The sequence below is a fragment of the Anarhichas minor genome, unplaced genomic scaffold (assembly GCF_050575085.1).
Source record: "Anarhichas minor isolate MPS153535 unplaced genomic scaffold, ASM5057508v1 ptg000051l, whole genome shotgun sequence".
Classification (NCBI taxonomy): Eukaryota; Metazoa; Chordata; class Actinopteri; order Perciformes; family Anarhichadidae; genus Anarhichas; species Anarhichas minor.
In genome coordinates, this window is record NW_027466497.1 from 5,797 (window position 1) to 20,720 (window position 14,924).

Here is a 14,924-nt window from a genome sequence, read left to right on the forward strand (position 1 = left end):
TATTGTGTGCTGTGTTTTATTCAGTTTTCAATCAGTGAGATACAGCACAAAGGTTTCATTTGCACCTAACAGACTTATTTACATCACCATTAGACAATTCTGCAATTACAATAAAATGACTGTATACTTTACACATTTATCAATTTGGTTTGAAGACAAATATGAGTAATTCAACATAACATTAGAAACACATTATAATTCTTTGGCTTTATTTCACACTCAGAACTAAACGAGGACTTCAGACTATTAGATTGAAAAGAGTGCAATGTGACATCTTCAAATGTGTTGTTTTGTCTGACCAACAGTCTAAAAACACCAAAATATTCAGCTGACTGTGATATGGAACAGACAAAAGCAGCAAATGCAAATTGGAAAATTTGAATTTTTGCCTTGAAAAATCATTGACATAATGAATTGATTATCAAAATAGTTGCAGATAAATTGTGTTTGAGAATTAATAAAAATGTATATTATACATACAAAGCACATACAGACTTGCACACCATGCCTTTAACATGGACAATGCCCAAGTCATGAGACAAGATCTTAAACTGATTTATTCTAAGCGCATATGCAGGCAACAGAGTTGCTGGCTGAGGGCTAAACAGGGAAAAGACAAAAATGACAGGGATTTCACCACTGAATCCCTTTAGCGGGCCACTGACACATGAATGAGGGCAAAGAGAGAGAAAGGAGAGAAGAGAGAGAGAGGGAGAGAGAGAAAAAAAAGAGTAGACAACCAATTTGGGAGTAATGCAACTAAAAACTGACAAGTGTAATTTCATCCATCTGGGCCGATGTGTAAAAAGCGCTGCTCCGAACATTCCCCATGATTCCCCCTGATTGATCTTCCCCTGGTCTGAAACACCTATTATTAGCCACGAGCCTAATAGCACCAGGATGGCTCAGCACTCTCCCAGGGGCCAATTCTCCGGTCATCTGCCCCTCACTCACCACAGCTGTGGAAACCAACCAGGGAGAGGGAGGAAGGGGGGGGGGGGGGATGGAGCTGCCAAGAGAGGATGGAGGCGTACCTATTGGGGGGGGGGGGGGGGGTAGGGAGCGAGGTTGAGGGGGAGAGGAAGAGAGGGGTAGAGTGGGTATGAAGAGGAATATGGAGAGGAGCGAAGGGGACGGGATGGAGGAGAGATGGAGACCAGTGGCTGGACATGCATGGGGGGGGGGGGGGGGGGGGGACATGAGAGGAAGGTGGGCGTGATGGAAAAGCCAGGGAGAGATATTGGAGAGGGGAAAACAGGGAGACAAAGAGGAAACAAAAGTTATTCATAAGCATTTCCTGAAAAAAAAAATCTATTTCAACATTTGGTGATTGAAATGATTGTTAAAAACATGACAGTATATTCACTAGCTTTGTGCTCATTTTAATTACTCAGGTGGAAGAGGCCGTCACCAGCCTGACTCGTGTTCATCTATCCCCAGCTGAGGAGGCTGCTAATGCCAGACCGACAATACTCCAGAGGAAGCTTGGCACAGTGAGCTTGTTTTAATTGAATTAAAACTGCAGGTTGTACAGTATAATGATGCAGACATGGTAATTTCTTGATTTGTTTTTTGATTTTTTTACTTGAAACCTTTCAATTGTTTGATTTTAAACATATTGTAAGTAAGTTTGAAGTATTTTTCTTTGATTATCTAAATTGACCTTTAACTATAGCAATTTATGCAAAGTCCTCATATTTACCATTTTAAAACAGTATAAAACATTTAATTTAACAAAAATTGTGTTTGTAATCAGATATAAGTGAATAACAATATTGTAGACACAGTTGCAATGATCTACGTCTTCATAGGAGAGGTTATAATTTGACTTAACTTATATCTGCTCACAACTAGTGTTATAAACCTTTTATCAAATGTTTACATACTGCTAATAAATGCTCAATAGAGGGACTTAAAGTACAGTGTTACACATTTTTGTTGACACACATTTTTCATAAAAATCAGAGAGATTCACACACTGCTCTGTTTGATGGACTCAAAAAAGAATTCAAGGTTGAACAAACTTAGAATGAATGTGGCCAAACCACGTTCAAGGCCCCAAACCCAGAACTGCCATGATGATGACCAAGGTTAGATGTCAACAATAAGAAAGTTTGCAACATGAAACTGAGGGAGAAATGTTGATTGCTGTCTGGCTCTTTTGGGTGATTTTGCGATGGATTAAGGTCAGAAGTCATCTGTTAATCGCCCCTTCAGTCTCTTTGATTGAGTGAGCCCTCAGGTGAGGCGTAATGCATTTTCAAGGGCAATGATGGCAATAATTGGCTACCTTCACTTCACTAAAATGGACAAAGTCCTAAAAAAATCTCCCCACTCGAATTTGACAGTTCAGAGCAAATGAAAATAAAGGCTCTGAGGGCTTTCCAGCCAACGAATTAATAATTATGATATTATGAGGCTGGCTATGGACACGATCTCCTGGCCAAATCATTACGCTGATCTGTGATCTGCGGTTTGTTAACTAAGAGGACCCTGAACTGTCGTGGTGCAATTGTTTCACATGCAGTTATGTGATTCTGTTAGAAAGCTAATATTTTCATTATCAAGGCTCAAGCGATGTTTATATGGTCCTGGTTGATTCAACAATATATTTATTATCAAGCTGCACGACACAGAGATTTTGTCTTTTACTTTTCAATTGTTCATTTTGACCAAAAAAGTGGTTCTTCTGAACCGTTGAAAGAAGGATGATTATTGTATTATCAGTGTTTAGCTGTGAGACAGACCTCCTAATATTAGAAATGGCTTTCCTCTGCATTATACGTTCATCACAATGTAGCTCTTTAGTGTCTGTTTAGTACTTTAAATGTAGTTTATATAATCCTGTGGCATTATTAAAGAGATCTTAAATGTGTCTGTGTAGTGCTCAGCGCATTCTGACATACTTTGCTTATTTTCTAAACATCTTACAATAAACATAATTATGTAATATTCATTTTTTTTCTACCCGTTCTATATTTTGGTGTTTTTTAATGAAAATATTTGTAAGGATTTAGCAGCAGTACAATAGTAAATGCAAGATTTAAACACTGTAAAAGGAACTGGAGAAGTGATGAATGTAATGATGATGATGATTATGATAATAGCAGCAACATTAGAAGCACCATAATAAACATCAAGAGCCGGCTAATAATAATAGTAATATTAATGGTGATGATGTTGCAGGTGAGAGCTGTGAGGAAAAAAACATCTTCATTGTTTTTTTAAGTTAAATATTCCTAAACATGTTTTCTAATCAGAATCTTTGTAAAAAGCAACAACTTTCAGCTTTAATATTTTGCATAATTAACTTGTGTAACAAAGAAAACCTTTTACTGTGTCTTTAGATGAGACCTGTCTGCACTTTTAGACATTAGACGAATGTTTCCTGCTTTTCTCTTATCTTCAACGCAAAATAACCAGAAAAGAATGTGGAGGCAGGATTCGATTGCAGGCCTACTCTTTGTAAAAATGTCAGGTTTAGCACAAATGCACTCTGTTAATCCAACTTCATGTGAGCAAAGCGAGGTGTTAGGAGGGCAGAGCCCAAGGCCCAACCAAAACCCAGCCTGATCTGAGATGCAGTTTCAGGTAGGAGTGTCATAGGGTGCAGCAGACAAAGGTCCACAGCTATCACCTGACAAACTCCTACAGCCCAGCACAGCTCACGAGAACACGAGCAGCATCTCGTCCAGTGCACCACAGCTCACCAGGTGTGACTCCCTTTCTCTGCACTTGTTTTCCACTTCGTTTCACACCGTGCTCTTAAATTTCAAGCTCCTTTTATTTTGCAGTCAGTGTTGGCTATTGTGTGCAGCACTTCCTTCAGTGGGGCATTCATTCCTGCATGAGAGCCCCACACACACACACACACACACTACTTTATTAGTTTGTGATGTGTGTATTGAGGATATGCATGTGTGTGTGTGGGGGGGAGGGGGTTCTTGTGAGAGATGTATCTACAAAATATTCCCACCGAACAGGATTGTTCAGTGTTTTCACACAGGCCTATTCATAGCAAAGTTTAATCCTGTAAAAGATCAGTATAAGTCTATATTTTCTCCAGTGCCAAAGCACTTCATGGAGAGTTTAGTATTCTTTCTCAGTGTTTATTCCTCTTTTATATGGTTCATCTAGTTGCGTTTGAAGGGTTGCAACCGTTTGAAGCTCAGATTCAGGTCTAAATGTGATTTTAAATGGTGATAGCGGTTGTATTTATGCATCAGATACTGCTCCAAATTCTAAATCTCAGTGTCATTATTACCCTTCAGAGACAACACTTAACACGTTTATGCTTATCCCATAAAATGTGCTCACATCAGTCCACACATGCCTTATAATGCATTTAACTATTTATTTGGATCTACCATATTACAGGATTCACGTGTTGTGTGAAATGAAGAATTTTGTAGCAAGTTTCATTTATTTCCTTTAATCCCTCGCATTTGTAATCGAGATTAGTATCGTTCCTACCAGACCTCATTAATAATCCAGCGACTTTAGTCCCCATAATTGCATCTTAATTACTATGCTCCTACAAGGACTGACACGGTTACGGTTGGACATTTAGGATCCTTGCACAATTTATCAAATCCCTTTTTAAGGGGTCACTATAATCCAGTGTTTTGAGTGTTATTTCTCTATCAGACTCCATGCAGCGTGTAGCACGCGCTGGAGGCGCGCTCATAGCACTGTGGAGGTTTTTAAACCACCTGCCTGCTCGGACACAGAGGGTGACCCTCCAATCTGTTCTGATGATGAGCTCGCCACAGGATCTGCCTGTGTCACCGATACACAATCCTCAGATTGCAATTAATTATATAACCATAACGAAAAATCCTTACAAGAGGCTAAGAATATCCTCCATCCTGACATTATATGCTTGTTTTTTAACCTCCTATAATACGATTTATATTATATTCAGTTAAGAAAGATCTGTATTCTTCGTATAATAAGATTGTCTGCAGCATAATACCAAATACAAGATTTAAACACAATGAACGAACGTCATTATGGCGATAGCATCATGCAGCAACAACATAAACATCAAGAAAAATAGCCCACTAATAATAATAATAACAATAATAAGCATAATGTCTCGACACAAAATGTTCAAGAATAACAAATTACAAACATGACGACATGCGTATAATTTCAGCTACAAGGTGTGATCAAGTCCAAATGCTTTAAAAATTCTTCCCTATTCAGTTTTTCACAGGTTATTGTTCATTTGCGCTTAATGATTAAACATTTCAGGAGTTTGTTTAATGCTCCTCCTTGTCAAGTATTCTTTCTTAATTTCTGCATCTCTTTTTTTTTTCTCTCGGTCACGACCGATGAAAAGGCGCTCTAATTAATCCAGGAGGTTGGGAAATAAATGATTGTCTTTGAAGTACAGGCCCAGGCCTTGGACTGCATTAGAAGCCAAGCATGTGATTTGCAACTGTTGAAGTAAAACCCTCACTCTGCTGCAGGGAGAGGAAAAAAAAACCGGGGGTAAAATGAGGAGGGTGGATTCTCGGCAAAAGAAAATGGTATCTTTGTTTGCTGTCCTTTGTTTACCAGGGGATTCTCTCTCATTTTTCCTCTTTTTTTTCATTTTTTACTAATTCATTTCAATGGCTTTCAAACAGGAAAATGGAAATGTTGCTCCTGCCCTCTATTTCAGAAGCAGCGTCCTGGCAACAGAGCAATTTTCTATCATCAGGGATAAACGGCATCGAACAGTACATTCTGATAAAAAAAGAGCCCATGATTGCTGGCCTTCCTGTCTGTCATCTATCGACCAAATCCTCTCCTTCAAGACCGACCACTGTGCTGTCAGACCTAATAATGTCGCGTATTAAGTCGAGAGGGGGAAAAACGGGGGTCCAATGCACGCACTCCGCCACTATAGTCTTTTATGTCACCGAAAAATTCTGATCAACTTTTGGAATATAGCTCCTTTGTTATTAATTCGGTATACAGGATCAGGCGTGTTCATCAGGTCTTATGCACGTTACCCAGTAGCGCCGAGCCCAAACTAATAAAATATATATATTCCGACACTCTGGGCTTAAAACTGCCAATTTGTGACAACAAGTATATGTCAAAGCCCTTATATCTCCCTCCTTATTTCTCCATATTGTCTTAATAATACTGATATAATACGGCCAATATGTAAAGACATTGTTGTCGTTTTCTCGCACTTCTGCTGATCAGAATGATCAAACATTTTGTAACATTTCACCAAACGACTGAATTTCCGGCTGCTTCCGGTTTTTTTTTTTGTGTCCTTATTTCAGAAACGAATGACAACATAAAACAACCATCCGACTGCTGCAGGAAACCGAGCGATGCAATCACTCAGCCGGACCTAAACATGCAGTGAGAGGAGGCGACAAGAGAAACAAGCAGTCTTAATTAGGACTCGGGCCCTGAGTGGGACCAGTGCAGCTTCAGTCTGCCAAATTAAATCCATTAGTCTATGAGAGGCTGTGAAGACTCGGTGCTACAGGCCTTTGCTTATTTGTGGTCATTTAGTTTCACAAGCAACACGCTACGCTGGGTCCATCTGAAGTCCCCCGCTCGCCTGCACCTGGGGCCATGCATATGCCAATTTAGCTATTTACCGGAGAGATAATGCAATCCCAATTTATGATGCAAAACTTATTGTAAACAGTCGTCTGCCTGGGAGGGGGGCGCGTGGCTTTCTTTATGACAAAACCGCACTAATTTTTCTTGGTGTAGTTGTGCGCTTTCAGGAAACACATCAAAGCGTTGCATAAGTGGGTTTGCATTAGTGCGTAAAAGCGGCGCTCCACCATTTGGGCATGGATGAATTCTGCCAGCATTAAAGGCTGATCGGTGGTCATTTTGGGCACGGATGTGTGTGTGTGTGTGTGTGTGTGTGTGTGTGTGTGTGTGTGTGTGTGTGTGTGTGTGTGTGTGTGTGTGTGTGTGTTTGTGTGAGGGGTTGCTCCCTCTGAATGTAGTTACGCTGACAGCTGTGTGGAGGATGCATCTGCGCTTCTCCTCGCCACTTCCCGCCCTTCACACGGCAGCCACGGAGAGCCGTCGACGCCTGCCTGTCTGTGAAGCGCCAGTGGCTTTGCGCTGCGGAGAAGGGAGACATGTTGTTTAAGTGCCTCCCGGTCTCTGCAGGGACAAGCCTCTGCGTCCCCCAAACCGCCCGGATCCCCGAGCAACCGAAGGGGGTGGCTTTTCATGCGAGCGAGTCACTAACTGTTAGAGGGACCGACCGCAAACAACCCGGCCTCCCGCTACAATATAATGACTTGTGTTTTGCTGGAACTCCGTGTTAGCGCTCAAATATGATTAACACGTGTGCAAAATAGACAAGCAAATACATGCAGACTTAAAAAAAAAAAACAGTCAGTGACACACATTCAGAAAGAGAGAGAGAGGAGGAGAGAGAAGAGGACACTAGTTGTATTTTATATATTTTTGAACCGTTCTAGTGGAAACTTCCATGCGCCAAATTGGGTTAAGGTGCCATAGCTCGCCTTCATTATATCTAAACTGGCAGCGACCGTGTTAACCATACAAATAACGCTAGGTTACACCTAAATGCAGAGTAAAATATTCTCAGCTTTCATGTATCCCGACGCAGACAGTGGATTGTCAGGGAAATCCCAGGCCTGGAGTGATTTTAGAGAGTCATTCATCAGCGTTTATAAGACAGCTGGAAATAAAGACCACTTCTGCTAAACCGCCACGGCCATTGATTGTGCTGAAGGTCAATCATCTACTTAGGGACAAAGTGATTTCTAGATTTGCAGCCGAACTCAGTTAATTTTGTGATTGACATTTGGAGGGAGTGAAATATAAAATAATTTCCCTCCAGAATAAGGCTGTGAACTCTTAATAGGACAGAGTATAACAGAGGGCATAGGTACGCTTTGGGGGCACGACGTCTCGTTTTCAAATATTTCAAAACATTTTGATTTTTAACGAATTCTGTCCGCTGATGTCCTGTATGTGCCGCTGGTTTCTTCATGTGCTTTTTGCAATCAGACACGGTTGTCAGCGTGCATGCATCTTAAACATTTCAAAAGCACCGAGGTCGAGTATGTCATGTTCTCCCTGTTAAAACAAATCCGTCCTTTCACCACTTCACTTAATCTCAGTGTGCTACAGAAAAAGCCTCCCAAACACGCCTGCGGGACACCAAGACTTTGACATTAACCGCGCAGAACACCCCACAAAGTAACTAAGATGTGCTGCAATAATCCTGCGGTGGTTTCGCAGATGATGCTGCAAAACATGAAGGAAGACGTCTCATCCTAATACCCCGAATATTTTAGCCCGCAGGGGGGGAAGCAACTACCATCACTGCAAAGCATGTTCGTCTTTGTAGTAGCACTCAAAGGCGATTAGAAAAGGTATAGGATCTGGTTTCTCTTCTGCGTGTCCAAGTGGAACACGGGCAGGGGAATTGGCCACTATGTTAGATCACTGAGGGGTGACCAAGGTGTGCTGACTCCTGCGAGGTCTGGACGGCCACACTGTGTGTGCCTAAAACACGGGATTATCAGAGGCAATAAAATCATTCATCAGTGTCAGTGAACATAAAAGGAGCATTCAAAGGAAGCTCTTACCTGCCACGCTCCTGACGACAAAAGAAGCACCCTGTTTTGTTTTTTTAAAATATGATTTAAATTAATAAGAGAATCTGGAAGCATAAAATACATCCGTCTTGCGCCTCACATCCCTGCCTCTGTGCTGCTCTCGCGGTCCGCTGCTGTAAAATGATTATCCGGCTGGGTTGTGCACTTTTTAAATCCCCACAAAGTAAATAACAACCGTAACGATAATAGCAAGGTACCAAGTTCTGGTTACAGAAAAGGAGAAAATTGAAACTAAACGCTGCATTTAGACAACCATTTTTTATAAGAGGATAATTGAGGCGACACTGGCGTATAATTAGGGGATAATTTATGCTATATCCACTTTTATTCCACCCTCCCAAAATAAATCTAGTCCATAATCATTACAGACGAATTGTTCTTAATTTTATAGCTGCAATTTGAGTAAAGTGTGGCCGCTAATCAAATAGGTTTTCGTAGTAACTTGATTGCAACCATAATTATTTTTCATCGCCCATTTTTGTTTGGTGAAATTGCTGAACGCTACATTGCGGCAAAAAAATATATATAGCTGAAAGTGGTGATAAACATGATTTGAATACCTACTGCATTAATGTACGTGGACATATAATTTGAATGTTATATGCGAACATCGCAGCCCTCAGAGGCAAACTGTATAATTTACATATATTGAGGACCCTATCAGGCCTCATATTACAACAGGGATAAAAGACACTGTCAGTTTATCACGGTATCCACCCTTCTATGTGCAAAATAACCTATTGTACCTCAGGCATATTGTTATTTGATGTGTCACATGTACTGTATTTTCAATTGTCTGAAGATGCTTAATCATATGGTCAGTAGCCCGCAGGGAAAAGGAACAGTTATAATATACGTTACTTGGAGAGCAGAGGGGGGCTCAACGAGCGACTGCTCATTAGGAGACATCAAAGCAAACACTGCCAAAAAATAATAATTTCATAAACACTTATTCTTCGTAAAAAAAAAAGAAAGAAAAATTAAACATTCTGATTTGTAAATTAAACAAAAAAACAGTGGTTATATGCCTATTTATACTCATTTTCAAGGCGATTCCACCTGTTTCAGGAGTTTCCTTGACATAAAACAGACCACTTTGTATAAATATGTTTAGTGTTTAAATACATATTTCAAAGTATATAATACGAATATGATTATTCCACACTTTGTGACTGTTTATAAATTTGATACAAAATATCTATCCAATCTAAACGAATATTTTTCAAATGTATAGATATCCTGTTAATAATATATTGGTACGTGAATCATTTTCATATTAAAATCCATTTCGACTTTAATATTGTTAATAAGGATGTTTGTTGATGCTTTGCTTTAAGTAATTAATTCCTAAAGAGAGGAGGAGTTAAAGGCTGAGAAACAATGAGGCACATATAGACTGCCGGCTCATCAGGCTAAATCAAAGTACGCGCTATATGTTGCGCGTCGTGCGTAATTTGGGTGAAAAAACTAAACCGACTCGGCGATTCCAAAAGAGCTGTTTTTACGTGTGAAGCTTGTCTGTAGGAATTATGCGTTTTCCCCACCATATATTATTTCCCCCATAGTTGTGGTGGGAGCTGGTAAGGTGGGTTAACTCCAGCTCAAGTCTCCGTGAAGCGCAGAGCACTGATGACGTTGGGTTGGATGACCAATCGGGAGGCGCTGCCCTTTGGAGACAAACCATTTTACTTGTAGTGTCTGCATCAAGTCTGGAAGCAAGGGCTCAATTTTAACAGAATCCACCTTAAAATCTCTCCCTTAACTTATTCCTACCGTCCACCATTTTGAGCGAGAATATCACACAACAAGGGGGGAAATAAAGACGCCTCTGGAAAAACCCGGGTGTTAATAGGACAATATCTGTTCGCGGTGGAGAGAGGAGAGAGACAACAGCAGAGCGAGAGAGAGAAAACCGATTTGGTCTTGAGAGAGAGAGAGGGGGTGAGTGCTCTCAAGGCAGAAAATTCGATGATGACCATGACTACGATGGCTGACGGTCTGGAGGCTCAGGACTCGTCCAAGTCTGCTTTCATGGAGTTTGGGCAGCAGTCGCACTCACAGCAGAGCTCCCCGTCGATGGCCGGCGGCCACTACCCGCTGCACTGTCTCCACTCCGGCTCGCACGCTCACCACCAGCACGACAACACCGCGTACACCGGGACCAACACCTACAACAGGTCGTTACCCTACCCCTACGTGAGCCACCCGCACCACAGCCCGTACCTGCCGTCCTATCACAACAACACGGGAGGACAGACAAGGTTAGACAGCACAGGTAAGAGACCCCTTTTTCCACCATGCCAAGTGGAAAACGCACCGCGTCGCGTCCATCCCAGGCGGTTGACAGTTAGCCTATTAGCATATGCCTTCTTTCCCCCTATACTGCCGGTGTTGGTGTCAAGCCCGAGTCACCGCACGGCCACTCCAAATTCCGGACGAATGATCTTTCAGGTGGGCGATTGCATCGAAGAAAAACCGTGCGTAAATGGCAACGGATAATTTGCGATCCAGCCTATTACCTTCTCCGCCTGCTTGCTGTCCCGTTTAGCACTCCCCTCACTTCCCACAAAACCTGTTTTAATGCCCGGGGTGTGATCATCACGACCGTGCAATCCTCACCAACTACTCGTGAAAATTAGGCAGCCCGCACGCCTTGAATGTTGTAATTAGCATTTAATTGACATGTCATTACCAGCAATATCCTAAATATGACAGCGTATGCAGGATTGTTGGCTGCCACGGCGCTTAAAGGCAATGTGAGATTTTTCAGCTTTTAAGACAGTTTCGTTCGGCGCCTCGGAATTTACTCTTCGCGGAATATTGCAGCTGTTTAGACACGTTTGTGTTTCCATGCACAGCGAAATGCATGATGTGTCCGCATGGCTGCGGATTTGAATACTAACATTGGTTGTTTTTGTTGCAGAGCAGAAAACGACGGTGATTGAAAATGGGGAAATTCGTTTTAATGGGAAAGGCAAGAAGATTCGCAAGCCCCGGACAATTTATTCCAGTTTGCAGCTTCAAGCGCTGAACCACCGTTTCCAGCAGACACAGTACCTCGCTTTACCGGAGCGCGCCGAGCTGGCTGCCTCTTTAGGACTGACACAAACCCAGGTACGAGGAGGGATTCACTCTCTCACTCTCTACATGTTGACATCAACGCCTGGAAACCTCATGTACATAACTATAATAAAGATTAGGACATTATTATTATTACTATTATTATTATTTGGCTGTTTTTTCGTTTGGGTAATGGTCTTTATTTATATTACATTTAATAACTTGCAATTTTGCAGAAACTAACCGAGCTTCACACAACTCAACACATGCTCTTTTCTCCACGTCCTTCACTAATGCGCACTTCTCCCCCCTCGCAGGTAAAGATTTGGTTCCAGAATAAGAGGTCAAAGTTCAAGAAACTGCTCAAGCAAGGCGTCAACCCGCACGAGAGCGACCCTATTCCGGGCTCCATGTCCCTCTCCCCGCGCTCCCCGACCATCCCTCCGATATGGGACGTCTCGGCCTCTTCCAAAGGAGTAAACATGCCGGCCAACAGCTACATGCCCGGCTACTCTCACTGGTATTCCTCCCCGCATCAAGACTCGATGCAGAGATAGACTGACGAGACAAGGGGACGCTCGGTGAGCTGTCTGGAGGCCTCCGGATCTCCGCCATGCCGTTTTCAACGTAGCCTACAATTTGTGTCAGCGCAGAGGCTGGATGCTGGAGAGGAGAAGGACCCCTCGGCTGCTCCTCTGCTGAAGGATAAAAAAAACCGCAGCCAAGCCTCGGTGTGATGACACAAACAAGGGGACTAACCATTTTTTTTAAAGCGTACATGGCTGTTCAATGGGCTCGCATATTTGTTATGCTTTCATTCATGTCAACATCTTGAAAGTCAATATACCAAATATTATCAGTGACATTTCCGCCACTTTGGGGCAAAGACTGCGTACACCCTCCATGCGCTGTGGCGCACAGAGCCCGTCGCCATGGGGGCGACTCCTGACTGCTTTTTTTTTGGGTTGTTTCTCCAACATGCAAAACCAAGCAAATTGTCTGTCTGTAAATATATTCTGCGATTTGAGTTGTACATACACTTTTTATGTTTTTGTCAGATTGAGTAAACCGTGACTCAAAACAGATGGCTGCTGTTGCATGATTTCATAAATTCATTTGAAACTAGGCCCCCTTTTTATGCTTCATATTGGGCCAACATCACATTATAACGGGCCTATTTCCCGTCCCCCTGGTGTGTGTACGAGCCTCTAACAGACAACATGAGGTAATGACACGGTGCTCGGTGAAAAGCCCATTTCATCAGTCAACGTTTTAAAATAAATTCAAAGCGCTGGGTGGCTGATGAAGCACGCCACTGTATATAGATTTAGCAAATGCACTCAACACCGGAGGAAATGAACTTACCCGGCCCCGCTGTGGTCTACATTCACCTCGAAAGACATTTGCTCCAGGTCCAGCTTATCTTGTCATTTCACCCTCAATTATTAGAGGTATTGACAAAATGTTTTCTCCTTTCTCTCCGTCCTAATGCAGGCCGTTAAATGCCAAGCTCCACGGGATCGATGTTGAACAAAGCAGCCAGCTGCAGCGGCGTTCAATATGAAGGAGATATTTGGGACAATTTGTGGGTTTTTATCCAAGTGAGGCTTTTTTTTCCCATTCTCATAAATGCAGGCATAATTAGGGTAATTTTTGATGTAGCCCGCTGATTACAGCGTTTTTACCGTCAAAGATAATTACCTGTAATTTTCTACCACTTTTAATACTAAAAGGCATCTTTATTTGGATTTGAGGTAGCACAGATGGAACAAAAGGGGAAATTATTCGCTTATTCACATACAAATTGCCGAGAAGAGTGAGCGCTCGGGATATTATCTGAAATTACAACGCTGAAAAGCTTCATGCAGCTGTCAAGACGCGGATGTCCCACTGGCGCACATTCAGCTATATACCTGGGCCCCCAGACTGGGGGGGGCCTATCTGCTATACGGGGGCCATGTGCACCCTCATCTGCAGGCTGCAGGGAGCCCGAAGCAGCAGTCGAGTAAACATCAACAAGGCTCATAAATACACAGTTGGGTTATTCAGCTCTAAGAACTGACACGTTTCATCGTGTTTTGCAAATGGGGGAAAAAGGGCTTTGATGAGCTAAATGACATAGATAGATAGATAGATAGATAGATAGATAGATAGATAGATGAGATAAGATGATTGATGAGATATAAAGACAGATGATGTAAAGTAAAGTGCAGTAGAGTGACATATATGGGGGGGGGGGGGGGGGGGGGGGGGGGGGGGGGGGGTGCAATGAGGGACGTGTCACTTCTTGCTCTGTGTGCTCTATCAGCAGGAGCTGGTGCACTATATGCAGCAGGCTTCTCGTATAAAAGCATAAAAGCTCCTATACAGCACCTGGCAAGATCTCCCACAATGATCCCCACATTAACTGTAGCGCCGGAGCAACCCCTCACAACACATCCACAATCCAAATAGTATACACATCTCCAGCAGATAAATCGTTTTAGGAAAATGCTAAATGTTTCCATTTCTCTGTCAATCCCAGACTACACGATTTAACTAATACTCAGCCTCCTTTAAGACCAGGAGTAGTCACAGGCATGAAAATAAGACTCGTCCTTACCTTTGTCCGCTTCTCTAGCATAGAAAATCCCCAAAATAAGCTCTGCACGGTTTTACTGCCGGTGGTTGAATAAGCAAATCCAGGTGGGAAAGTGTTTGCACACCCCGGTTAGCTCTTATATATTGCCTGCAAAATTAGCTGTTATTACTGTCACTGTTTAGTGATGGCGAGCTTGAAAAAAAATAAAAAGCCCTCTGCAATCAAGAACCAAGCGCATCTTTGCAAATTATAGGTAATTGTCAATGTCCAGATTATGATAATGGAGGCCCTAATCCTGGAGAATAATTATTGTGGAGTGTTACAGTTGAAGCTGTCCAGTAAAGCTAACTGTCATTATTTAGACTCGATTTGCGAAATGGGGGGAAACTGAGTGGAAAATGTTCGGTTGGAAATAAACGGGGGCTCTCGATATAATGGCACCACTAGTGTGTGTGTGTGTGTGTGTGTGTGTGTGTGTGTGTGTGTGTGTGTGTGTAGTGAGAGAGAGAGAGAGAAAATTGTTTGGGAGAGAGAGAGAGAAATTGATTGGGGGACATACAGTAGTGATGTGTATGTGTGTGTGTGTGTGTGTGTATGACGGAGATATAAAGGCCTATGTGTGCCCCTGTGCACGAGGTTGAGCGCGCGCCTGA

At 42.4% G+C, this 14,924-nt stretch overlaps 1 protein-coding gene and 1 long non-coding RNA gene across 4 annotated transcripts in view; one reads left to right on the forward strand and one right to left on the reverse strand.

The window, feature by feature from the left end:
- LOC142972012 (uncharacterized) overlaps positions 1-14,924 on the reverse strand; it is a 22,534-nt gene continuing 7,610 nt past the window's right edge. The window contains exons 2-3 of one of the 2 annotated variants that reach the window (XR_012959432.1): positions 6,985-7,095; positions 1-1,163 (exon numbers count right to left, since the gene is read on the reverse strand). This is a non-coding gene — a long non-coding RNA (uncharacterized LOC142972012). Of the gene's footprint in view, positions 1,164-6,978; positions 7,096-14,924 lie in introns of both variants that reach the window. The other variant, XR_012959431.1, reaches the window with a different exon arrangement.
- Positions 10,542-12,247, forward strand: dlx6a (distal-less homeobox 6a). Of its 2 annotated transcripts, XM_076075286.1 has the most exons (4): positions 10,542-10,905; positions 11,409-11,411; positions 11,554-11,744; positions 12,008-12,247. In XM_076075286.1, exons 1-4 carry the CDS (start codon positions 10,599-10,601, stop codon positions 12,245-12,247), a joined length of 741 nt encoding a protein of 246 aa, XP_075931401.1. In that variant the 5' UTR covers positions 10,542-10,598. The 2 variants fall into 2 exon arrangements, with proteins under 2 accessions (XP_075931401.1, XP_075931402.1); XM_076075287.1 differs by lacking the exon at positions 11,409-11,411.

Coding starts and splice junctions, on each gene's coding strand:
- dlx6a (XM_076075286.1), top strand. CDS start 10,599: ATGATGACCATGACTACGATGGCTGACGGTCTGGAGGCTCAGGACTCG. Junction 11,745..12,007: donor TAGGACTGACACAAACCCAG/GTACGAGGAGGG, acceptor CCCCCCTCGCAG/GTAAAGATTTGGTTCCAGAA.